Source organism: Myotis nattereri, assembly GCF_964212035.1.
Source record: "Myotis nattereri genome assembly, chromosome: 17".
Taxonomy (NCBI): Eukaryota; Metazoa; Chordata; class Mammalia; order Chiroptera; family Vespertilionidae; genus Myotis; species Myotis nattereri.
In genome coordinates, this window is record NC_138092.1 from 1,940,841 (window position 1) to 1,966,961 (window position 26,121).

The 26,121-nt window shown below is 58.8% G+C and overlaps 1 protein-coding gene and 1 long non-coding RNA gene across 2 annotated transcripts in view; one reads left to right on the forward strand and one right to left on the reverse strand.

Annotated features, from left to right (window-relative positions):
- Positions 1 to 638: 638 nt before the first annotated feature.
- LOC308533644 lies at positions 639 to 24,097 on the reverse strand. Its single transcript, XR_013997108.1, has 3 exons — positions 24,062 to 24,097; positions 5,864 to 6,001; positions 639 to 2,019 (listed from the first exon to the last, which is right to left on the reverse strand). It is a non-coding gene; the product is annotated as an uncharacterized lncRNA (long non-coding RNA).
- The window catches only part of KCNK9 (potassium two pore domain channel subfamily K member 9), a gene marked incomplete at its 5' end in the record, with an annotated part of 37,281 nt that continues 35,167 nt past the window's right edge, over positions 24,008 to 26,121 (forward strand). Inside the window, one exon of the mRNA XM_081111711.1 lies at positions 24,008 to 24,290. Within this exon, the coding sequence (XP_080967837.1) occupies positions 24,008 to 24,290 (283 nt within the window). The remainder of the gene's footprint in view (positions 24,291 to 26,121) is intronic.

Genomic DNA, 26,121 nt, shown 5'->3' on the forward strand with positions numbered 1-26,121 from the left:
AGGGGCGGCTGAACTGGCCTGTGTGTCCCCGGAGTTCGTTCCTCGGTCCCGGCCCCCAGTGCCCCACCCTTGCTAGGAGGATGACCCGACCCCTGCCTTGGGGTGTCCCCAACAGTGACGTCCCAGGGAATCCTGGGGCAGGGAGCAGGGAGTGGGCTTTTGCCGAGGCAGGCGGATGTGATAGGAAGAAATTGACATTTGTCCCTGCCTAGTTCCTGACCTGGAGCACCCCCCCCCCCCCCGCCATCCCTTGGCATTTCCAGGCAATGGGAGTGTCTTTGTCCAGCAAGGTGACTCTGGGTGGGCCCCTGGGTGGGCCCCTGGTGGCGTCAGGACGGGACTGGTCGCCGAAGGACCAGCGTGCTTAGGTGCTGGGAGCCTCCACCCCGCCCTGTCTGCCCTGGATTGGGTTCGGGACCCACCCTGCCCACCTGGGCTGCGGGGAGCTTCCTGGTGAACGCACTCACGGTCACGCGGGCGACGCAGAAGCACCTGCCCCTGGACCCCTCCGGACCTCACTGTGCTTTGCTCCATCTGCCGCTCACCTGCATCCTTTGTCACGCCCCTTGTGGTCACCTGGGAATGTAAGTAGGTGTTTGTCTGAGTTCTGGGCTCTATCATAGCCAACTGTCAGGCCTGGGGGGCCAGGAACCCCAGCACACTGCTGGCTGTTAGAAGTGGGGGGGCCTGCACCTGCGCTGGTGTCTGAGCTGGGGCCGGCCAGTAGGACCGAGCCCTGACCTGTGTGTGCGGTCTGTGCCCACTCTGGTAGGCAGTGTGAGAACTGACTGAGCTGCGGACACCAGCTGCTGTGGGACAGGGTGGGCGTGGTGTGTCGTGTGCAGGGGCCCGGCCACCCAAGGATCCCAAAGTCTTTTCAGCTGCTGTGGCTCCAGGCTCCACAGGAGAGCAGCCCTGAGGTGGCGGGTGGGGACCGAAGAGGACTCTCCAGCAGAGGTGGCCACAGCCCTTTGCTCAGGACACTAGAACTCTCCAGGGCCCTGTGACCGTGTGTCCACAGCTCCCCAGACAGGGTCGAGTCTGGGCCGTCCCATCCTGGACCCGCCGTACACACAGAGGTTGTGGATGGACACGCCAGGCAGGAGGCCTCGGGCTGGGTGGAGTCCAGCTCAGCCCCGTGGTGCCAGGGTCCGATGAGGGAGCCCAGGCAAAGGGCCACTGCTCTGCCTGTACACAGTTGGCGCTCAATAATGGCAGTCAGCCCCTCCAGCCAGGGTCTGGGAAGGCACCGGTGTGTCCCCCAGTGCCCCTGGCTCCCGCTGACCCCACGGCAGCCCTGACTTCTCGCAGCACCGGCCCGACTCCGTGCATCTCCTGCGTGTTGTCAGGTGCTGGGTTATTCCTAATATTCCTCCTCCAGGCAGGCGGCGTCCGGGTGCCAGCCCGGGGCCCAGCCCCCCTGAGGCCGAGGAAGCACAGCCCGAAATTCGGCGTCCTTTCCCCTCAGCAGCGGGCGGCGTTGCTTTGCCCTCTGACACTTGTTCCCTTCGGCCTGCAGTGGCCCGCAGTCACCCGGCCGTCACACTGTCGCCCAGAATTCACCCGGCAGAGCGGGGAACCAGAAGGTGCCTGAGGCGCGGAAGCCCAGGCCTGCCCCTGGCCGGCTCTGGGACCTCCCACCATCACTGACAGGAAGCCGCATTGCTGTCATCTGCGTGATGGCGGTCAGAGCACTGCCTCGTGGGCATGTGCGCTAGTGGTTGGCCTGCATCCCCTTGACGTGCCCACACGTGATAGCAGGTCCTCACTAGCTAACGCTGGGCCCCGCCTGCCCTCCCGCGCCTCCTTGTCCTCCCGGCCACGCGTCTGACCACTGTCCCCGGGAAGCTGGCCACGCGCCCTCACTGTTTCCTTACACTCTGCGCAGCTCATTGACCAGGTCACGAGGGGCAGTGTCAGGCGCTTTCCGCACAGCGGCTCCGGGGAGAGGGGCTGCCCATCGAGGGAGTGAGCCCGTGACGTCACGTTGAGCTGTTTGCATTCGGGCCGAGGCTGGACCTGTGGATGGTTTAGAAAGACACAGCGTCAGGTGATGCCTCTGAGCCGCCAGCCTAGGAGCCCCGTCCTCCTGGTGGCTCGCGCCAGCCTGGGCCCCGGGCGCAGAGAGGAGGCGGGGAGCCTGTGGTCGCCTGGACCCTGGGCCTCGGAACCATGGCCTAAGGGGTTAAGGCAAATAGTAAAGATCCAAAGGTGTTACCGTGATGGACTGGGGCACAGACTAAGCCTCCTCCTGAAACCGACTGAGTGATGGCACTTCTATTAGACACGTGGTGACGCACCCGCGGGCGGCAGGGGAGTAAGAGCACCTGCCTGACCTGTGTGGGCAAAGCCCCGAGAGGGCGGGGTGCCGGCTTGCCATCCTCACAGAACTGGGAAGGGGAGGAGCGAACCACGCCCACCCAGGTGGGGAAGCTCAGGGGAGGCTGCACCCCATTAATTTGGGAACCCAAAGGATTCTACTCTGAGTCAGGGGTGAACTGAAAATGCCCCCTTCCCTACTCAGAGAGTGGAAATAGAACTGTCCGGTCTCCACGCTTTGATTCCACCCAAATTGGCCCTCCCGTGACCTGCAGTCCCAGGCCACACTCCCCCAGCCCCGCGTCCTTCGTTAACTTGAAAGTGGTCCCAGACACCCAGCGCCCCCACCGCCACGCAGCAGACGGCTCGCAGAAGTAAACACATCCTTTCTGGAAGAAGCCACTTCTGTCCCAAATCTCCAAGGCAAATGAATAATTCAGTTCTAAAAGAAAGAAAATCATCAAACACACAAGGAAACAGTGCATCATGTGTGAGGGCAGAACAAAGGCAGCAAACCGGGCTTGAAGGAGAACCACGCACCGGCTTCCTCAGACAGACTGTGAAATCAGTGCCTTACTATGTCACAAAAATGACAAAGAAGATGAAAATGGGTGAAGATTGAGAGCATCACAAAAATAATCAAGTGGAAGTCCCGTAACTGTGACAGAACTAAAATTAAATACTTAATGAGTGCATTGAAGGCAGATTAAACCCAGCTCGAGGGAGACGAGTGAATGGAAGATAGAGCTGGCGACGTTATAAAAAATGCAGCTCAGAGAGGACAGACAATATGAAAGAGACTAAAAACCCACAGCCAACAGGGTGAGGACGCTCACATCGCCAGAGTTCCTGGAGGAGAGGACAGGACGGAGCAGAGGCAGGATGGGAAGGGGCATGACTGAGACCCTCAGAACTGATGGGACAAACCCCACACTTCCGGAAGCCCCACCAAGTCCGCGGAGCATAACATTGAACATACACGATAGACTCATCATAATATGAGTCCAAACACCAGACGTGAAGGGGTGATTGCTGAGGAGCTGGAAGACAAGGCAGACCACCCTAAAGAGGTGGCACCTTGATAGCTGACTTTCCGTCCGCCACAGCAGAGTCCAGATGTCAGTGGAGTGACATCTGAGTGACACCAACAGGTTCTAATAGGTGAAACAGCAACATTCTTACAGAAACAAAACCCAGGGCTCTCCGCCACCAAAGCCTCACTAAACGGAATTCTAGAGAATAAACTCCAGGCAGAAGGAATCAATATCTGACTGTTGGAAATGCAGGAAAGAAGGACAACAGCAATTGGGTAAATCTGAACCAGCACTGTCTGTCAGTCATCACCATCAGCATGAATTACCGAGTGGAAACATCACAGACCTAACATGTACAGCAAAATAACACACGTTAGTGAGGGGAAGACGGAGTCAAGGAGCGCGAAGGTGCTTTAATTTTCATTTCAAAGGCTCGGGAGGAGGATAAAGATATCAATTAACTTAGACGTAAGCTTTTGTGCTTTAGTTACAGAACTTCAGTTTCTGGGGTAACCATTAAGAAAGTAAGAAAGTGCATGCACAAGTTCTAAACTGGATGCTTCAAAAAGTTAAATAAGGTAAAAAATTATTCAATCCAAATGAAGACAAAAAAAAAAAAGAAAGAAAAATGGACCAAATGAATAGATGGAAATGGCAGAACAAACAAAACCGCGCTGTAATGGTAATGGTACTATTATCTTTATGTTGTAGTTGAGAAGCGTGAAGCCCAGTGGAAAAGTAGCCAGAAGTGGTTATGAAACGAGTTGTCGAAATAAAGTCTGTCAGTACTTACAATAAATTAAAAGACTATCCCAGATAAAAGACTAGACAACAACCGCAAAAATCAGGCTTATGCTATTTACAGGAGATGCTAAGACAAGCATGTGGGAGGAGGTTGAAACAGAATGGCAGGAGAAGATGTTCCAGAAGAATCCTAACGAAAAGGATGTCTAAAGCAAAATGTGAATGACTTCGAGAAATAATTACATCATGATGATAAAAACAGTGACCTCGCCAGGAAGCTATACTAACTCCAAATACACATGCAACCAGTAATACAGTCTCAAACACATAGAGTAAAACCTGATAGAATTACAAGGAGAAACAGACAAACCTCTCTCAGTAACTGAAAGATCAAGGAGACAGAAAGTGTTAAAGATTTGAAAGTTTCAACCAACACATTTAATCTGAGGGATTTCTATAGAATACTTCACTCAACGGCTGTAGAAAGACATTTTTATCAAGCACACATGTTGAGATTTGCTGTGGCCCAGCATGTAGTTGAAGGACTGTTATCACAGACATACATTCTCTGAACCTGATATGCTTGAGTTAGAAATCAGCCACAAAAAGATAATTATAAAAGTCCCATGGATTTGGAAACTAGGAAACACTTTTAGATCACTAAGGGTTGAAAGAAGAAATCGCCGTGGAAAGCAGGAAATATTGACATTGAACAATAGCGAAGTATATATCAAAACTGTACGATGCTGATAAATCAGTATTTAGAGGGATATTTTATAAACTTAAATGCTTATATTACCAAGAGGAACGTGTGAAAGTTAGCCATCCCCAGGTGCTGAAAAAGATGGCAGGAAAGATCATCGAGAAGAGAAGAATATGATAGAGATAAGATCATAAATTAATAAAATAAGAAAAACCCACAGTAGCAAAAAGCTAAAGGTTGTTTTTTGAAAAGGCTAATAAAATCAAGAAGCCTCTGACTGGATTAATAAAATAGAAAAGACACAAATAGCAACATGTCAAACAAAGAGGGGACATCAGATACCACAGACAAGGATGGGAGGATATTAGAAGAGGAAATTATGAAGAACTTTACACCAATAAACTTCAAAACGGAAATGAAATACAATTTTCTGGAAAACACAATAAACATTAAAATTTTCAATAACAATAAACAGAAAAACTGAGTAATCTTAAAGCCATTGAAGAAATCAACTCAGTAGTTAAAAATCTTTTTGTCAAGGAAATTCTAGGCCCAGATTGCTTTTACCAGTGAATTCTAATTCAAGAAACAAACAAACTAAAATCCAAGTGTGCCCAGAATATTTCTGAATGTGGGAAAAGGGGAAAATATTTAGTTACTTTTCATAAGGCTAGTATGGCCTTGATACCAAACTTTGCAAAGACAGCCTAGAAAAGGAGATTTCAGGCTAAATCATGCATTCATGTAGGGGCAAAAATCTGAATCTAAATGTTAGCAAACAGACTCAGTTGTATGTGAAAAAGGTAGCATATCGTGGTCGAGTTGTACAAAGAGAATGCAAGGTTGGTTTCATATTGGACAGGATGTTAATAATCTACCACATTGTCAAGTTAAAGAAGAAAAATCATATGAACATTCTTGTAGATGTGGGGAAGTCTTGATAAAAGTCGATATCACCCTTCACCCCCCCCCCAAAAAAAAAACAACAACAAACTCCTAGAGAGCTAGGTCTAGAGAGTTTTTTTTAACCTGATAAAGGGATATATATAAAAAATATACATACGTCAAACATTCTTCTCAATGTTGAAATGTTGTAAGCACTCTAAGGCAGGAACGGAACAAGGATGCTTGTCTCCACATGTGTGCGTGGCCCAGGCCAGCACGGAAACGCAAAGACAAGAACCCACAGAAGGCACACGGGCTGGAAAGGAAGAAGCAGAGCCGTCGTTATTGACATCGTGTGTTGTCTACTACATAAAGGATCCACAGGTTTGTTAGAATCAATCGGTGCTTAGCAAAGTTGTCAGATACAAAAATCTATACAGAAAAGCCATCGCATTTTTATAGCACAAATGACTAGAAAATGAAATGGGCTCCCTCTTACAGAACTACAAAAAAAGGTAGACTCTGTGGTTGGCTGAATAAGGGCATCCCGAAGATGGTCACGTCCCAATTCTCAGAGCCTGTGGGTGTCCGACGACGAAGAGTAAGTATAGGCACAGGAAAGATTAAAGTTGCCAATCACCTGACTTTAAAACAGCGCGATCACCCAGGGGGCCTCAGGATAGTCACAGGCGCCCTGGGAAGAGAACCAGAGGGGGCAGCATGGGGATTTAGCCTGATGCTGCTGGGGGTCGAACGACCCTTTCACAGGGGTTGCCTAAGACCATCGGAAAACACATATATAATTGCATATTGTTTTTGTGATCAATCACGATGCTTTATTTATGTTCAATTTGTAACAATGAAAATACATCCTGCATATCAGATAGTTACATTACGATTCATAACAGTAGCAAAATTACAGTTATGAAGTAGCAACACAAATAATTTTATGGTTGGGCGTCACCACAACATGAGGAACTGTATTAAAGGGTCGCAGCATTAAGAAGGTTGAGAACCACTGCTTTAGAAGCTGGAAAAGGCCAGGAAAGGGATTCCCGCTACGAACTCCATGAAGAACAAAGGCCTCCTGAATCCTTCACTTTTGCCCCGAGAGACTCCTTTTTATCGTCTGGCTCCGGAACAGTAAGGTATGACATTTGTGTTGTGTAGGCCGCTAAGTGGTGACAGTGGCAATAGGAGATGGATGCACCACCCAAGAGTACATTTTCAATGTGCAAGACCCTCATGGACCAAGAGGTAACAGTGTCTTGGAGGACGTTAAAGAGGATCTAAGTGGGTGGTTAGGAGACTGTCTCAAAGATGTAAATTTTCGCCATATTAATTTATGGACTCAGTGCTGCAGTAATAAAAAGCTTAATTTCTTTGGGTGAAGCTTGGCAAGCTGATTATGTGGAAATGCAAAGATCCAACAATAACCAACATGCTCTTGAAGAACAGGTGGAAATGTAGTACAATGGTAAACACACGGAACAGGGACCAATGGAAAACCCAGAAGTGACCCATGTGCAGATGGACACGGGATGTGTGAACTGCGGCCATGTGCCAGGGAAGAGGCTGGGCTCTTCCTTAGATAGTGCTGGGAAAGTAATCGGATAGATGTGGGCAAGGGAGACCTCGGACCCTTTACTCACCGTGTACGAAAATCTATTCTCGGTTAAGACCTAAATGTGAAAGGCAAATTATACAACATTTAGAAGACATGATAAGTAGCTTTATGGCCTTGGTTAGAAACAGAGTTCCTAAATGAGACACAAAAACCACATCATAAAATGATAAATTCTATTATATTAAAATTAAGAACTTGTGTTCCTCAGAAGATTTCATAACAGAGGTGGAAAGACAGGTCACAAACGGGGAGAAGTACGAGGAGGGTCTACCACTTTAATGAGCTTATTCAAACTGGAAATGATGTAAGTCACTTTTGCTCACAACCCATAGAGAAGAGCAAACTACAGGCCCCGCCTGGCTGCGAACGGGGCCTGGCCGCTGTAGAGAGGAGGGGGAATGGGGTGCAGTGAGCACCAGGAGTCTATACCAGGCCTAACAAAGTTGAGCTGGTCATATCCTATGACCCAGTGACCCCACTACCATTCCATATCTTAACAAATACTTTGTGGTTTGCCCAACACGAGCCACATCCCAGAACACTTATGGCAGAATTGTTCATAGTAGGAGAAAAGGACGTAATTCCAGTGCCCTATTAAGAATGAAACGCGTCACTCCGTTGTGGCCGATTTGTGTAGCAGAACAGAATACGGTGGTGATTACGGAACAACACAGGTGCTCGTCAAAAGCATAGCGTTGATGGACTAAAGCAGGCAACCGAAGAATACCTGTGGCTTGATTTCAATGATACGGAGTCCCCAAAGCAAACCCATGTATTTATTAAGGCTCCATACACAAGTTGCTTAAAAAAAATCCTGTAGAAACAAAAAGTGAGCAACGGACACAAAATTTAGCGCCGATTCCCTGTGGGTGAAGGGGAAGGATGGGACTTGAAAGGGGCAAATGGAGCTTGGGGATTAGATGATGTTCCATTTATTCTGCTGGGCAGTGGAAACTTAATTCCATGCCTCGCTCCAAAAATTGAGATGTTTGAGTCAGCCCCAGGTGATGCGAATTGTCAAAGACATGGCTTTTGGTAAAAAAAGATCCTTTGGCACCGATTCAGCGAACCAATAAAGAATTCTTCCCTGCGTCCACCTTTAGAATTTAGTTTGCCATTTTCAAACCTGCTGATTAATCACACTGTGTCCCTGGCAGCTGCCCAGGCCAGCTCCTCTGGAGACGGGGAAGTGAAGTGGGAGCCCTGGGCAGGAGGCCTTCAGCACCATGGACAGCGCCTCGAGGCCGGCTCTGCAGAGACAGGCTGCTCAAGGCATCTGAGTCAGAGAAGGCCAAAGTCATGGTCCAGCCACCTAGTGAGTGAGCTGGTGGCAGGAGAGGGGCTAGAACCGAGGCCTCCTGACACCTAACCCAGCGTTCATTCCGTGGCCCTGGCTTTGGGTACATGGACGACTGGAACTCCTCTGTGAGCCAGCAAGTCACTGAGGGTGGGGTGGGAGGGGGACTTCCACGTGTGGCTTCCACGTGTGCCATTTAAAGCTTGGGCTCTGCGGCCGGTCTTGGCAGGGTTCAGATCCGGACTCTGCCCTCGCCATCTGAGTGCTCTCAGAAGTCGCCGCACCTCTCCAGGCCTCTGCCAATCACACCAACTCCCTGCAGATGGTCAAGATTCTGTGCTGTGCGATGGACCACACGCTCAGCACCAGGTCCTGGGCACCGGGGCGCAACTAAAAACAGGCGAATGCTTTCAGCTGCTCCCTCGGTGGGTTTCAGATCAGAAAGGAATTGGTTTTATGGAATCGTTGATAAGGTGTTGGAACAATATGACCACTCGGAGCCTGTTCTGTAATAAACCCCACACGGTTTCCATGTGAAATCGTGGCGTTGGCGACCAGACAGATATTAAGGCTCCTCGACTGTCTTTGCTCTGTCCAGTCCTGTTCTTTTGAGCCCCCTGATCATTGCCTAACGTGTCCCGACTCTGTCTCCCCAAGAGACGCTCAGAGAAGAGGAGTGACAATATGCCTACAAAGTGTCCCCAGGGCCAAGGATCCTCTCCCACACTCGCATTCCTGCAGGAAACCTGAAGGGTAAGGTATTGTTCTTTATGTCCGTTGCTGGATTCTATTTGCTAGCATTTTATTTTAGGAACTTTTATTTATATTCCTCAGTGCCATCGGCCTGCAGTCCCCTTATTCTGTATTACCTGTACTCAGGTTATTGTAGATGCGCAGGGTGAACAAGGGCGTTTCTCTCCCATCTCTCTCCATGACCCCAAATAGTTTCCATAGCACCGACAGGATTAGACCTTCAGAAATTAGATGCACCTCGGCCGTGCGCCTGTCTGATTCTGGTGCCTTTTCCCCGATAAATCTTCAGTCACCTCCTAATCTCTTTTATGGTAATTGGTCTATTAACATTTTCAATTTTTTCCTTGGACTGATTTTGGTAATTGACTGATACCAGGAAACTGTCCATGTCCCCGAGGTTTCTCAGAGTTGCAGGCAACAGTCTCATAATTATTTTTATCTCCCCTGTATCTGTAGTTATATTGGTACGTCAGCCTCCTTCATTCCTAATCTTGTCTAATTTTACCATCTCTCGCTCTTCGTGCCCTGCAATGAGACTCACGAGGGTTGTTTTTACTTTATTAGCCATTTCAAAGAACAAGCGTTTGCAGTTACGTATTCTTTCCACTGTTTAATTTTTTTTCCTGTTTCATCAATTTCACTTACCTTTATGAATTTTCTCTTTCTCATTTCTTTTGTTGTTTTTCCCCTAATTTCTAGCCAAGCACAAGAGCTGGCGCTATGGCTAGTCTTCCCGTGTCTGGTGAAGGCCTTTCCGGGGGCGCCTTCCCGAGCCGTGGGCGCCTTCCCGAGCCGTGGGCTCCCCTGTGTGTCCTAACCCAAGGCTTTTCCTTTCCCTCGTTTTCCAGCAGTTTCTCCTTTGATTTTCCCTGTGAGCCAAGAGTTATGTAGGAATGTTTTGTATTTGCAAGTAGTTGGAGGGTTTGGGGCGTCCCTGTTATTCTTTATTTCTCCTTGCATTGGGCGTGGCCAGAGCATGGAGGCCTGTGAACAGCTGCATTTGTGTGTCCCTTGAACTTGGTAAGGTTTCCTCGCTGACCTGCCAGATCCTGCCTCTCACCAGTGGACTGTGGGCATATGACCATGTATTCGCTCTTTGAGAACATATAAAGTGTGTGTCACACACAACCACATGTGTGGGCTGCGTTATTCTGGTGTTATTACTTTGGTGTTTTAAAATGTCAAAGGTACAGGAAAGCACCGGGACTCAGTAGCTGTGCCATGACGCCAGGCTTGTTTCTCACTGAGGTCTTAGTGAGAGAGGTCAGCCTCCTGCATTCCACCCCTCCATCCCTCAGCTTCCCTCCTCGGAGAGAAGGAAGCGTCCCTGGTAACCGTGGCCCCAGCCCTACCCGGAGAGGTGATGTCCTGCGATCTCCTAAGGCCCCACCCACATCGCGCTCCCAGTTGTCCCTGACATCACTACGAGCAATTTGATTTGTTCACACCAGGCTCTGATCGAGGCTCTGCAGTACAGGGGACTGCATACAGGGGACTGCATACAGGGGACTGCATACATGGGACTGCATACCTGGGACTGCATACAGGGGACTGCATACCTGGGACTGCATACAGGGGACTGCATACATGGGACTGCATACAGGGGACTGCATACAGGGGACTGCATACCTGGGACTGCATACATGGGACTGCATACCTGGGACTGCATACAGGGGACTGCATACCTGGGACTGCATACCTGGGACTGCATACATGAGACTGCATACAGGGGACTGCATACAGGGGACTGCATACAGGGGACTGCATACCTGGGACTGCATACAGGGGACTGCATACCTGGGACTGCATACCTGGGACTGCATACATGGGACTGCATACCTGGGACTGCATACAGGGGACTGCATACCTGGGACTGCATACAGGGGACTGCATACCTGGGACTGCAGTACAGGGGACTGCATACAGGGGACTGCATACAGGGGACTGCACACATGGGACTACATACATGGGACTGCATACATGGGACTGCACACATGGGACTGCATACAGGGGACTGCATACAGGGGACTGCATACATGGGACTTCATTTCTAACACTTCTGTCCATTTTTGATCTAAACGAGCAGCTGTCTCTCTTATGCATATATATATATATATATATATATATATATATATATATTTTTTTTTTTTTATCAAGTTCTCTTTCCCAATAGGTTTTGCTTTGAAAAGTTAGCTCTTCTTCTTTTATAAATGCAGGCTTCTGACTGTGTATCCCTCTACTGTAGCATGTTCTCATTTATCACGTGTAAGTATCTTTAACCTTTTTTGAAATTAGTACCTGCCAGTTCTACTTTATTTTCACTTGCTTTATCCTTGCAAATATTTCCCCAGCCATCTAAATATCTACAGTATTCTGCTTCAAGTGTATTTCTAATAAACAGCTTATATTTGGCTGTGTTTCTTCAGAACCCAGTATGACAAGGTCTGGCTGTTCTCCTGGAGAGTCCACATCTTTCCATTTAAGATGGTAACTCACATATTTAACATACTTCCTATTGTTGGCTATTTATCTTATATCGTTTCTTCCTCGTTTTTGATGGTTTGATCAAGTTACAGTTCCTTCTATATTTTTCTTTGTCAATTAGGAATCCCTATTTATGCTCTTCTGTTACAGACTGAATGTTTGTGTCTCCCAAAAATGCACATGTTGAAACCCCAAACCTTTGTGTTACTGTACTTGGAGATGGGGCCCCTGAGGAAGTAATCAAGGTTAAATGAGGTCATAAGGGTGGGGCCCTGATCAGATAAGGTTAGTGCCCTCATAAGAAAAGACACTAGAGCTCACTCCTGCCCCTCCCCACCAGAGCACGGACAAAGAAGAGGTCACGGGAGCCCACGGCAAGACGATAGTCGCAAAGCAAGAGATGTGACCTCGGGATGAAACCTACTTTGCCAGACCCTTGGCCTTGGGCTTCCAGCCCCCAGAACTGTGAGAAGCAAAAGCCCACTGTGCCGGCCACCAGTCCCTGGGACTCTGTTGTGGCGCCTGAGCAGACACCCAGACCCTCCTCATCCCTGCAACCAGACACAGATTTCTCTATACTAAGATGCCTGCTATTTCACACAGTAAGACACGTTATTTCCCCCTGATTATTCTTCCTCTGCCCAGTGTGAGAATTTCTAGAATTCTTCCTTCCCCCGCCCTCAGGGATGAGGCCCTGAGAGAGCCTGTAAATTTCCCCTGCCCAGACCTTGCGAGGTTGCTGAGCTAGGACTTTTCTAAGCAGACCATCATTGGAATTTTCCCTCCCAGGAGGAGCTTCTATTTCGGGAGCCCTTACTAAGCATTAGGTGGCAGGGTCTGACAGGTCTATCCGTATTCATTTTGATTTAATTCTCCACCTATCAAGGCCCCGCTCACCGCCGCCCTTCCCTCTTCATCTTTCTTCATTCTGTGGGCTCCATCCTGTCTCATTAATTTCCCATCCTGAGTCTTCTCTCGAGTCTCCCTCACGCGAGGGTTCGAGGATGCGGGGGAGAGCGGGGGTAGGCCAGGGCCCAGGAAGTGCAGCTCCGACGGTGTCCTGTGTCCTCGCAGGTGAGCCACACCTGGGCTGGGCCGGATTCTTGGGCGAGGTCTTTGCTGGACACGTGGTTGGGCTGACCACGAGCTGGGCCACGTGGCATTGCTTTGGCCGACAAAATGTATTCAGAAGTGACGTGGGACATTTCTGGGCGGAGTCTCCGGGACCTTGGCGAGAGCTGTGGGGTCCCCCTCCCTGCCGGATCCTGGAAGCCAGGGCAGGGGCGCAGCTGTCCGGTCTCAGAGGAGCCTCAGAGAGCAGAGCTGCCTGTCAGCTCACAGGAGCGAGCAGAAGCCTTTGTAATGTTGAGCCCCTGAGTTTTCCACTTCACAAATGTGGGTCCTGCTGTCGGCTCAGGGGCCCTCCCAGAGCCAAGCCTGGAGGCCTGCCCGTGGGCACTCGCTCTCCCAGTCCTGCGCTGGACGGCCAGGGTCACGGGGCCAGGACCCGGCAAGGGCTCTCTCCCGGCGAGGCGTGTCCTCATGTTCTGGAGAGTGAGCTCTGGTCCCTTCTTTCCATAGGAACTTGAACTCCCTTCAGGGGCCCCGCCCTGTGTCCTCATCTAACCCTGTCACCTCCCAAGTCCCACCTCCCTCCTCTCTCTCACTCTCTCTCTCTCTCTCTCTCTGGCTTCTCCCCTCCTCGCTGGCTCTGGGCCCCTTCAAAGCTGTGATTTTTCTTTGTTGGCTCACTGGGGGCTCAGGTGGATTTCTGAATGCCCCTGTGTTAGTCTGAGTCCCACAAGAGGCAGATGTTGAGATGCAATTGAACACCCAAGAAATTTACCAGGAGGACATGGGTGAGAGGGCACAGGGCGAGGTGGGAGGGGCAGGGGGTGGGGAGGACAAAGAGCTGAGCCCACAGAGGAGCTCAGGGCTGAAAGGCTCCTCTCAGAAAAGGCACAGACTGGGTGGGAGGCCCATCTCTGCTCCCGCCCCCTTCCTCCCCCTGCTCCTCCCCCTGCTCCTCCCCTGCTCCTCCCCCTGCTCCTCCCCCTGCTCCTCCCCCTCCTCCTCCCCCTCCTCCTCCCCCTGCTCCTCTCCTGCTCCTCCCCCTGCTCCTCTCCTGCTCCTCCCCCTGCTCCTCCCCCTGCTCCTCCCCCTGCTCCTCCCCTGCTCCTCCCCCTGCTCCTCTCCTGCTCCTCCCCCTGCTCCTCCCCCTCCTCCTCCCCCTGCTCCTCCCCTGCTCCTCCCCCTGCTCCTCCCCCTCCTCCTCCCCCTGCTCCTCCCCCTCCTCCTCCCCCTGCTCCTCCCCTGCTCCTCCCCCTGCTCCTCCCCTGCTCCTTTCCCTGCTCCTCTCCTGCTCCTCCCCCTGCTCCTCCCCTGCTCCTCCCCCTGCTCCTCTCCTGCTCCTCCCCCTGCTCCTCCCCCTGCTCCTCCCCTGCTCCTCCCCCTGCTCCTCTCCTACTCCTCTCCCTGCTCCTCCCCCTGCTCCTCCCCTGCTCCTTTCCCTGCTCCTCCCCCTACTCCTCTCCCTGCTCCCCCCATTCCTCCCCCTGCTCCTCCCCCTGCTCCTCCCCCTGCTCCTTTCCCTGTGCGCTGTCTGAGGGGCATGGCTGGACGGTCTATGGGTCGAGGTGGCCCCCCAGGGGAGCGGTGCACTTGGGGCTGAATCGTGGACAGTATTGCTGGTGCCAGGCCACGGAAGCCCCTTGACCACAGCGCCTTGCTCTGTGACGTGTGAGCACCTGGCCTCACCTGCAGACCGAGTTCTTGACTGAGCAGCCCACCCCCTGCCTCTCCTCCAGGGCCTCCCCTTCTCTGCCTCCTCGCTGGGCCCTCCTGGCTGTCCCTGAACTTTACCCGCCACCCCTTTCCTTGAACGTGACTCTGAGGGAGCCTCCTGCACCGGCCGCTGTGCTTCGGGTGCAGCCTCGTTCCAGGCCTGGCCCGTTGCTGAACGGTCTAACTCCCCCCGAGGGGGGGGGGGCGCAGCTTAGGTGCTTGTTGCTTTTCCTTTTGCTGCTTTATATTTTCCTCTCTTAGATTTAATGCAAAAAGGCATTGTTTGTGATGAAGAATAGATCGATGTAAAGAGCAAAATGATCTTTAAAAAGAGTGATTCAGTCAGCCACCATTACAGGGATTGCAGGCACGGGGGGGAGGGGGGGTCTGGGGAGGCCCTGGGGGACTGGGGACCCTTCCTGGTGCTGTGGGAGTCACGCTGTGTCCCCCAGGCCTATCCTAGGGCGCTGAGGGCCAGACAGCACCCAAAGCTGCTGTGACTTCACCCCACTCACCCCAACCCGTCCTGACAGGCCTAGCGCCCCCCGAGGGGAGACCCTCAGCATGGCCTCGGGGTTGGTGGCAGCCCAGCCTCAGGGTCATCAGAGTTGGGTCCTTATTGTTTCATTGGCCACCCATTTCCTGGGGACTTTCTTCCTCCGGGTCAGAGGGCTACCGAGGCCCTGGGCCCTGCAAGGCCCACACAGCAGGAGGGGGACCCACCCCGCCCAGGGAGGCGCTGTGACTCGGCTCCCCCTCATCCAGTGCAGCGTGGTTCCTGGGGCACAAGTGAGATCCAGCCCCCCACCCGCCCGCCTCCTATCCTCCTAGGGGCCTTGGAGCCCTGACCTCTGACCTCATCTTGACCCCAGCCACCTTTGCATTCTTGCTCTTCACTGAACCAGCCAAGATCCGTCCCATGACTTGAGGGCATCAGCCACTCCCTCTGCCTGGATGCTCTCCCTGGCTCCCAACGTGTCATTGAAGTCGCAGCTCAAATGCTCTCTCCTGGAGGCAGGCCTGAGCCCGCACCCAGGTATCTCCGCCCACAGCGCTTCTCGGGGACTGTTTTCTCATCTTCCCGCAGCCCCAGCCCCGCCTCGCCCGCTGCCTGACCAGGGCTGTGCACTCTCCCACCCAGCGTCTGCTCCGCCACAGCCCGGCCTTGCTGCTGGCTCGTGGGTGTTGGGGCCAGAGCTGGGTGGCTGGGCCACGCAGGCTGCCTGGACACCCTCAGGGGCCCGAAGCTGGACGGTGTCCCGGCCCTGCTAACAGTGACTCGGGGCCTCCCCGCTCGGCCGCTTCTCTGGGCCAAGGCCCCTCACAGGTGAGCAGGGAAGGAGACCCATGGCCAGAGCTCCTCCCAGCCCCGGGAGGTCGTCTCTACCATCTGCAAGTGCGCATCCTCGGGGCTGCCTGTCTGCTCCAGCTCAGAGCAACAGAGAGCGGGACAGCTAGGGGCTGGGGGCAAGGCCTCGCTGCTGGGAAGCCCCCTGGGGTCCCCTAGTCTAAGCTGAGTGAGGCTCCGCAGCCCCCACGTGACCCATGGGTCTCCTGAGCATCCTGTGCTACAGACACCAGCACCCCCTCGCCCCCTGTGACCCCCAACCTGGCAGAGAGCAGAGCAGAAGGGAGGAAGCCTCGGGTTCGACCTGAGGCCTCAACGAATGTTCCCGGAGCCCTCTTGCTGCCGGGGACACTGCGGACAGGACAGGCTCAGGGAGGCCACGGTGCTGTGTGCGTGGGGCCCAGGCCTTGCCCAGCCCAGCCCGGGGCAGGCAGGCCTCCTCGGGGAGGAACCTGGGGCCTGGGCTCAGGGACCTTCGGGCCTTGGAGCACCTGCCCCTCTTCCCTCCCTGGGGGTGGCCGGGCCGTCAGGACACAAACGGCACACCTGCGAGTCCCCGAAATAGCAGCGGCGTGCACAGGGCGCAGCCTCACGCTGTGAAGTCGCTGCCACCTCGGCTGCGCTTGCAAAAATACCTTCTGCCACACAAGGTGGAAATGGCAGAGGCGAGAGCCAGGCTTCCGAGGGGAAGACGGTTAAACACCTTCCGCAGGGCTCTGCGAGCTCTGGGCACAGGCACCGCGCCATGTGACCGGCTAAAGTTAGCTCCCGCCGGAGGGAGCTGGCCGAGCAGCGGGTCCCCGCTGCGTGCGGCCTGTGGCACTGGCTCCGCTCCCGCGGCCGGTGGGCAGTCAGCTGGAGAGAGGACAGCGCCTGCTGCACGTGGGAGAGGGTCCAGCCAGGTGTGGACGCCTCTTTCCTGTGCTTCACTGGCCAGGAGAGAGGCCTGGGGGGGGGGGCCTCACTTGGCCTTGGGAGGACCTGGACTGTCTGCACGGGCAGGGGGGCGGGGGGAAACAGAGCTTGGGGGTGAGCCTTAGGGACCGGCTGCTCTGTGCAGGCCCCCACACCTGCTGCAGGTTCCTAGCGCCGCCCCTCCCCCCGTGCCGGCACTGTCCAGGTATTACACCCCCCCCCGCCCCACTGCCACTGGAGGGAACCCCGCCGCAGACCAAGTTCAACATGGAGACTCGGCCACTTGCCCGAGGTGGGGCAGTTACTGCTGTCCCAGTAAGCGGTGGTTTTTATTTTTTTATTAAAAATTTTTAATTGATTTTAGAGAGGAAGGGAGGAGAGCTAGAAACACCAATGATGAGAAAGAATTGCTCAACTGCCTCCTGCCCGCCCCACACTGGGGATCGAGCCCACAGCCCGGGCCTGTGCCCCGACCAAGAATCGAACCGTGACCTCCTGGTTCATAGGTCAACGCTCAACCACTGAGCCACTCCGGTCGGGTGAAGATTTTTAGTTTTTGTTTTTATCTATGAAGTGATGATTGTTAATGTTAAGAAAGCAGCTAGCTGGGTCCCACAGTGCCCCTCTCTCTGAATGCCGAGTTCTCTCGGGCTGGGGTGGTGAGCTCGGAAGGGCCCTCCTGCCCCCTCTGCCTGGTCGTGGAACGCCCCCCCCCCCCGCCCTTATCGACCCTGCACTCAGGACTCTGTTAATGAGACCCTCCTGCTGGGCCGGTGGCCCTCAGCAGCCCCTGGGAGCTGTCAGCTGCAGATGCCTCTGCCAGTCGCCCGCTGGGTCTGGCAGCGCAGGGCTCCGGACGTGATGAGCTATTTATGGAGCAGGCATGGTTCAGACCCCACTCAGCAACCTGAGACCCACTAATCACATTTCCTCTAATAAGCGAGGGCACGCATGTGCGCGGGCACTGGGGCGCTGTCCTGGCCTCAAAGGAGGGGACAGCCTGCAAAAGGTGGGAGGTGTGAGGCGAGGATGCCCAGGAGGCGCTGGGGGCTCTCAGCATGGAGGGCGGGGTCAGTGTTCAGAGGGGCTCTGGCTGCAGGTGGAGGGGGAAGCTCCACGGAGGCAGGGCCCAGCCAGGAGCCGAGGCCACAAGGACTGCACTGGCGTGGGCTTGTCTGAGGGCCCAGGCGGAAGTGGAACCCAGGTGGCCTGCCTCCCTGTGCCCTGCTCTCTGGGCGAGGCCAGTGGCTCCCCAAGAGTGGACCCAGGAGCTGGTGCTGAGGCCAACTTTGGGCAGACTCTGTGGTCACATGAATTTGGGGAGCGCTGTTGCCTGGGGCCCGCGATGCCTGTGAGTGGATGGCAGGCTCTGAGAGGTCCTGCCCTCCGTTCAACACAGCCTTCCTGGTGACACACTCGTTCTCATCCCCAGAGGAGGCAGGGGAGGTCTGCGTGGGCCCAGTTGCCCGGCTGCCCTGTGCTTCCCTCTGGAATCCGCCACCGGGCCTGGGACGGCAGGCTCATTCCAGCTCCTCTGACCCCTGGACTCGGTGCCTCACCTTCCCCATCTGTAAAATGGGGACGATGATTGTCAGCCTCTGCCCGTTTTCACAGACGTAGGCATTAATATGGCAAAGCCTGGGCCGTGCCCAAGGCGTCGGGGGTCCTGGGACCAGCAGACTCGGCTCCTTCCAGCAAATGGAACCTGCCCGGGGCCTGCGCTGACTGGTGCCCGTGGAGGTGCCCGGTGTCAGCGGGGACCTGTCCCAGAGCGCCGCCCTCTGCCTTCAGAGCTGCTGTGGGAGGAGCTCTGGGCTGGCGGGCGAGGCCCTCCAACCCTCTCCAGGACAGTAACCCACAGGCTTCTGCGGGCAGACAGGGTAGCAGTCCTCGGAGGTGGGGCTGTGGACTCAGCGTCTGAAGAACCTAGCACAGGAGCAGGCAGGGAGAGTGACCGAGCCTGGAGGCCCTTATTCTCTGATCAGGCCCATCTGTTTCCTAACGCAGGCCCTCGGCCCTCGGGGGAGGAGCCCACAGGCGGCTGGCTCCCAGGCACCAGCCCGTGGCCTGAGCCGAGATCTCGCTGACATTTGCTTCCGCAGTTGGGTGCCAGGCCTGCACCCTCATTACCAGCTTCCTTCCCACCCTCGGCTCCTCTTAGCAATGCTTTCCCAGGGCTCCCATTGGGTGAGGGGGGAGCCACACCCAGTCAATCACTGTGGGTAGGGGGCATCCTGGGCTCAGATTGGCCACACTGAGCTCTGAATCCACTTCCAGGCTGAGCTGGAGTTGGGGTGTCCCCCCCAACCCCCCCCCCCAGAGACCAGCCTGACCTTTCTGGACTGTCACAGCCATCAAGGCTAACAGAACCCCTTGGGGAAGAGCTCTGGGGGTGCAAGGGAGGTGTCAGGACAGGCTCTGCGCCAGAGGCCGCCTTCTACCTGTAGGTCAAGGCCATGGAAGGAGAGCCTGGCAGGGAGAGGGTGTGGGGCGTGGAGGGGAGTGTTGGGGCATGGAGAGGGTGTGGGCCCTGGAGAGGGCGTGGAGGGGGGTGTGGGGCGTGGAGGGGGGTGTGGAGCGTGGAGGGGGGTGTGGGGCGTGGAGGGGGTGTGGGGCGTGGAGAGGGTGTGGGGCGTGGAGAGGGTGTGGGGCGTGGAGGGGAGTGTTGGGGCGTGGAGAGGGTGTGGGGCGCGGAGGGGGGTGTGGGGCGTGGAGGGAGGGTGTGGGGCGTGGAGAGGGTGTGGGGCACGGAGGGGGGTGTGGGGCGCGGAGGGGAGTGTGGGGCGTGGAGGGGAGGGTGTGGGGCGTGGAGGGGAGTGTGGGACGTGGAGGGAGGGTGTGGGGCGTGGAGAGGGTGTGGGGCACGGAGGGGGGTGTGGGGCGTGGAGAGGGTGTGGGGCGAGGAGGGGGGAGTGGGGCGCGGAGGGGGGTGTGGGGCGTGGAGAGGGTGTGGGGCGCGGAGGGGGGTGTGGGGCGCGGAGGGGAGTGTGGGGCGCGGAGGGGGGTGTGGGGCGTGGAGAGGGTGTGGGGCGCGGAGGGGAGTGTGGGGCGCGGAGGGGAGTGTGGGGCGGGGAGGGGGGTGTGGGGCGTGGAGGGGAGTGTGGGGCGTGGAGGGAGGGTGTGGGGCGTGGAGAGGGTGTGGGGCACGGAGGGGGGTGTGGGGCGTGGAGGGAGGGTGTGGGGCGCGGAGGGGGGTGTGGGGCGCGGAGGGGAGTGTGGGGCGGGGAGGGGGGTGTGGGGCGTGGAGAGGGTGTGGGGCGCGGAGGGGGGTGTGGGGCGCGGAGGGGAGTGTGGGGCGGGGAGGGGGGTGTGGGGCGTGGAGAGGGTGTGGGTCGTGGAGGGGAGTGTTGGGGTGTGGAGAGGGTGTGGGGCACGGAGGGGGGTGTGGGGCGTGGAGGGGAGTGTGGGGCGTGGAGGGAGGGTGTGGGGCGTGGAGGGGAGTGTGGGGCGTGGAGGGAGGGTGTGGGGCGTGGAGAGGGTGTGGGGCACGGAGGGGGGTGTGGGGCGTGGAGAGGGGGTGGGGCGCGGAGGGGGGAGTGGGGCGCGGAGGGGGGTGTGGGGCGTGGAGAGGGTGTGGGGCGTGGAGGGGGGTGTGGGGCGTGGAGGGGGTGGGGGTGTGGGGCGCGGAGGGGGGTGTGGGGCGCGGAGGGGGGTGTGGGGCGTGGAGAGGGTGTGGGGCGTGGAGGGGGGTGTGGGGCGCGGAGGGGGGTGTGGGGCGCGGAGGGGGTGTGGGGCATGGAGGGGAGTGTGGGGGCTGATGGGCCAGAGCACCCTCCGCTCCCACCCCCCAGATTCTGCCCTGAGGCCCGGCTCCTGCCTTGTTTCTCTTGAGTCCAAAGCCAAGTTGGAGGGGGGAGAAAAGGGAGACCGGCATTCGGGGGCGGTCTGTGGCGGACGTGGCACTGGGACTTGGGGCCTTGAAGGAGCGCTGGCGGAGGGTGTAGACCGAACTGCCCGTGTCCCTGGGCACAGATTCTCGGTTGGAATGTTCCCATCTGTAAGCAGCGGTTTGCACCAGTTTAGCTCCCAGGTCCCTTCCAGGACGCGGAAGGCGGCTCCTTTCCTGGAAGGCTGTCTGTCGACCCCGGAGAAGTGGCTCTTGACACAGTGTGGGCTCTGCTGGTGGACAGCGCCCCGCCCCGCTCCGCACCTGCCCGCGGGCGCCGGGCTCCCCACCCCCCACAGGTTGGCTCACAGCGGGCGGACCTGTGGGTCGGAGTCCAGTGCCCCCTGGCGGCGCCCCGCGGCCAGCGCTTCCGGACGGCGGGGGTCCGACGGCCGTGACTCAGGGTGGCTCCGCTGCGGGCCAGGAGCCCGGCTGGGGTTCCGTCGTGGGCCGAGCCGCCGCGCAGTGAAGCACCCGCCGCTGGGAATCCTGGTCGCCCGCCCGCGGTGACTCACCGGCAGCCGGGCCCCATCGCAAGCGCAGGGGCCTGGTTTCCACAATGAATTCTAGGGGGAGCGCCTTGGGGCGGGACTTGCGCCCCCTTTTTCCCTCCTGGCGCTCCAGGAAGCCCGCGGACCCGGTGGAGACCTCGCGGCCTGAACAGAGCGCGGGCCTCCTTTCCCGGAGTGGCGGGGGCGCACGCACTCGCGAGCCCCTCAAATGTGTGGAAAGCCGGGGAGCCTCCGTGAAGCTGAGGGTCCCCAGCCTCGCTCCGAGTCCCTGCGGACGGGGAGCCGATGCGCGGCCCGAGGGGCGGGGGCGACTCAGAGGGGCCCGAGCGCCCTCAGCCCGCAGCCCGCGAGCTGCGCGAGGGTTGGATTTGATCCCCCGTGGACTTCGCAGCGCCCACGTCCACCTCTGCCCCGGCTCTTCGCCCGCCGCCGGGGGGCGCCCCTTCCCCCCAAGTCTCCATCTCTTCCTTGGCCGGTCCAAGGCCTGGCCCAGAGAAGGGGAGCCCGGGGTGGTGGGTGTCTCCGCGGCTTCAACCTGCCCATTTCGAGCTCCGAGAGACTAGGGGGCCCGTGGTGAAAGGACCCCCCTCGACGATCTGCAGGGAGCAGAGGGAAGCGGGCAGAGGAGGCTGACGTGGGAAGGGGAGAGCCAGGCGAGGTCTCAGCTCCGGACCAAGGGGTCAGTGCGCCCCAGAGGAGGGGGGCCGCGCGTCCAGTCCCAGGCTGGTCGGGAGAGGGGCCTGGCGTTGCTCTGAGAACAGGGGAGGGGCCGGTGGCGTTCGGATGCACCCCGCGCCCAGCCTGGGGGAACCTAGGAGTGTTTCTGGGAAAAGCCACTGGGAGGAAAGAGGGTGTGGCCCGGACCCCAAGAGTGGCGCTCTCCGGGATAACGCTCAGGTCGGCAGGTTCTGGGTACCGGTTGAGCCGCTGGAGGGAGCTGAGGCGACCCTGGGGACCCCACCACGCGATGAGGAGGTGCCCCCCGCCAGTGGCACGCGCCGGCGCCAGGTAGCTGGCCCTGGGGAACCGCGCGCGCTGCCAGCTCCCGGGTGCACACGGCCCCCTCTGCTGGTGCCCCGCCCTCGGCCGGCTGCCTGCTCTCCCTTAAGCCGCCGGTCTGTCTTCTCCGGCTGAACCCCTCTCCTCCCCCAGCCCCGGTCCCGCAAACTCTCCGCCCCGCCCGGCTGCGCGCGCTCGCAGGGAGCCTGCTCCCAGGACCCAGCAGCCGCCGGTCTTCCCAGCCTCCGCGCTGAAACCTGCTGCTGGCTCCGCCTCCACCCTCACTCCCCAGACACCTAGTCCCCCGCCCGCCCCCGCCCTCCCGGCACCGGCCGCCCCTCCCGCTCCCTCCGTGCGCACCCTGCGCCGCGCTGGGTCTGCAGCGGGAGCTGCCGCGGCCGCCTCGCCAGCTGGCCGGGGACCAGGCGGGAGGTGGCGCGCCCCGGAGGCTGCGGGGGGAGGGGGTGGGAGGAAGAGAGGAGGAAGGCCGTGCCTCCGCGTAGCCCGGCCCCCGCCCCCCGCGGCCCTCCCGCCGGAGCGGGGCTGCCACGCGCGCGCGCACACACACACACGCGCACACACACACACGCACGCACACACACGCACACACACACACACACACACTCGGGCTCCCTCCGGCGCGCACGCACGCTGCGCCCCGGGCAGACCAGCGCCGCAGCCGCCTCCCCAGACGCCTGGACGCCGGAGGGCCCCGACCCCGGCGCGGCTGATGCGCCCGCGCCCGCTCTGCAGCTCCGCGAGGCCCGCGGGACCCCTCCCGCCGCCGCCGCCGCGCCCGCCGCCCTCGGAGAAGCGGGCTGGACGACCGCCACCGCGCCGCCTCCCGGCCGCCCCCGAGGCCGCTCCACCGCGGGCTTTGCCGCCCGGAGGCCGCGCCCCGATCCCGCGCCTCGGGGGCTGAGCGGAGCAAACTTCGTGGACCGGCCTACGCCCGGCAGGGGCCCCTCCCCGTCCCTGCGTGCTCGGGTGGGCCCTGGGCGCTCGGACCTTCGGGCCTCGGGCTGCCCCGCCCGCCGCACCTGCCCGGCCCCTTCCCCGCCGGCTGGGGACTCCGGAGACGCCGGCACTTCGCAAACTTTTCCACACCCCCTCGAGGGGGGCCGCGGAGAGGTAAACGGAGAAGGAGGTCCCGCCGGGCGCGCGCCAACCTGTGGGCTCCTAGCGGGGCGCCGCCGCCCGGGAGCCGGACCCCGAGGGGCGCAGGCCCCGGAGGCTGCCTTCGGGCCGCGCTCCCGCTCCTGCCCCTGCTTTTCCGGCGGGAGCGGGGGGCGGGGAGCGGAGGGCCGCGCGGTGCCCGGAGGCGCCGCCGTGCATGGCCCTGCGCAGTGGGGCGGGCTGCTTCGGCCGGGTCTGGCGCAGGGTGTCGGGGCTCCCGGACGCCTGGCCGCGGCGCTCCAGCAGCCTCCTGTGCCTGTCCGCCTTCTCGCCCGAGCCCGGGCCCGCGCCACCCCTGCCCCGCCGGCCGCCTCGCGGTGGCGGCGGCTGTGGCGGCCCCGGCGGAGGGGGGCACCCCCAGCCTCCCCGCCCCCCGCCTCCCCGCCGCCGCCGCCGCTGCTGCTGCTGCTGCCGCCGCCGCTTACAACTTGGAGGCGGCGGCGGCGGCGGAGGCGGCGGCGGCGGCCGGGCGCTGCAGTGGGACGCGCGCGGCTGCGAGCCTGCGGGACATGCCCCCCGCGCCGGCTCCCTGCTGGCGGCCATGAAGAGGCAGAACGTGCGGACTCTGTCCCTCATCGTCTGCACCTTCACCTACCTGCTGGTGGGCGCCGCCGTCTTCGACGCCCTGGAGTCGGACCACGAGATGCGGGAGGAGGAGAAACTCAAGGCGGAGGAGACGCGCCTCAAGGGGAAGTACAACATCAGCGGCGAGGACTACCGGCAGCTGGAGCAGGTCATCCTGCAGTCGGAGCCGCACCGCGCCGGCGTCCAGTGGAAATTCGCCGGCTCCTTCTACTTTGCCATCACGGTCATCACCACCATAGGTAAGGGCTGGGCGCCGGCTCCCTGCGCCGCCGGAGGAGCCGGGGAGGCGGCCGAGCGCGCGGCGCGGGGCTGGGTGCGGGCAGCCTGTCGCTGGGGCTCCTCCCGCAGCGCCCCCCCCCCCGCCTCCCTCGCGAGCCCCCTGCGCTCCGGCGCCTGGTTCCTGGAGGACCCCAGCCGGGCTCTCCCAGGCGCAGGTGCCTGGACCGGGCGTGTGAGCCCTGAGCGTGCGGGACCGGGAGGGCGGAGGCGCCCTCTGCGAAGCGAGTGGAGGCTAAGAATAGTCCCCAGCAGACACCCACCCACCGCCCGGCGGCAGGGCTGCGCGGCTCCGAGCCCTACACTTACTACCTCTCCCCGAGTTGGGGAGGGTGCCCGGCCTGCCATCCGCGCGGGGAGAGACTCCGGTGGCCAGGACGGCTCCCGGGGCGTGGGCGGCGCTGACCCTCGCCAGCCACCAGCCTCTGAGCCCAGATTTCAGCCCCCTCCCTGTTGGCGCCTCTTCTTCGAATTCTGCAGCGGGTCGTGCCAGGCGGGGTGGGGGTGGGGTGGGGGGGGTGTATCTGGTGATTGGTGAGGGGTTGGCAGCGGGCGAACTGTGCTGGGAGCAAGGAGGAGGGCCAGGGACAGGGTCCTGGCCTGCCCACCCAGGGCTGCTGTGGGCAAGACCAGTCTGCGTATGGCCTGCAAACTGGAGAAGTTGGCCAGGTCTTGGGGGGAGCCCTGCTGGTAGGCCCTGGGGGCTCCCCTGGCCCCCACTTGGCGCTGTGCACCCAGCGCTCTCTGGTGGGTGCTGGGGCAGCACCCTGAGGCCTGGGCTCTGTGAACTTGCAGACATCACACTTTTGGGAGCTCAGGCAGGTCCCTTCCTCCCAGGTTTGTGGGTGCCCTCCCCGGGCAGGAGGAGGTGGTGTCTGACCGCAGCTTGTCCCAGCCTGCACCCTGCCCTCCACACCCTCTCCTCATCCTGTCAGGGCCACCGTGCTGGCCTGGGGGGCCTCTCTCCCGTCCCCCTCCAGTCCTGTCTGTCCCGCACCCGGGAGGAGGCCTCCCCCTCTGCGGTCCCCTCAGCATGTGCCGTCTGGGGAGCTCTGCGCTGGCGGAGCGGCTCGCTGTGCCATATGCAACAGGAAGTCCCCGCTCGGCCTGTCTTCCCTTCTCGGCTGCAAACACTTTTCAGAGTCATCTTGTCAGAAATGTTTAATTCATTGCTGCAGCATCTCATGGTTTTGGAAGGAAGTTGTCCTTCTGTCGTCTCCATAACCAGCTTTGCTCCGTGTCCGCCACACCTCTGGCCGAGGCCAGAACCCAGGAGAGCCTTCCTCGCCCGCCGTGTGCTCCCAGTGCCCCATGGGCCAGCCGGTCATTGTCAAGACGGTCCTTTCTGTCTGTAAACTTCCATTGTGAGCTGTGGCCGGAACACACATGCGCAGGCAAGGTCCTGGGGGTCAGGGCCTGTGAGCTGGAAGCCAGAGAGTAAGACAGATGTCCCAAGCCGACCCCCGGGGTGGGGAAGCCACCCTCCCCTGGTCTTTAATGATCTCCACCCAGGACGGGGGCGTCTGGCCGCTCTCTGGGACACGCCACGCTGGGCCGGTCCCAGGAGAGGGTTGGAGTTGAAATCGAACCTAGAGTTGTTGGTTTGCCTGAGAAAAGAAATTGTTAGATAAATTTTGTGCGGGTGTGTTTGTTGATTCTGACCCGTGGTTCTGGGTCTGTGCTTCTCACGGTGATGCCTACAAAGGGTGGCCCAGCCGAGGTGTTATCGTAGCGGGGCTGTGGGTGCGCCCCAGGGCGCCTGACGGCAGCGCTGATGCCCCTCTCTGCCTTTCC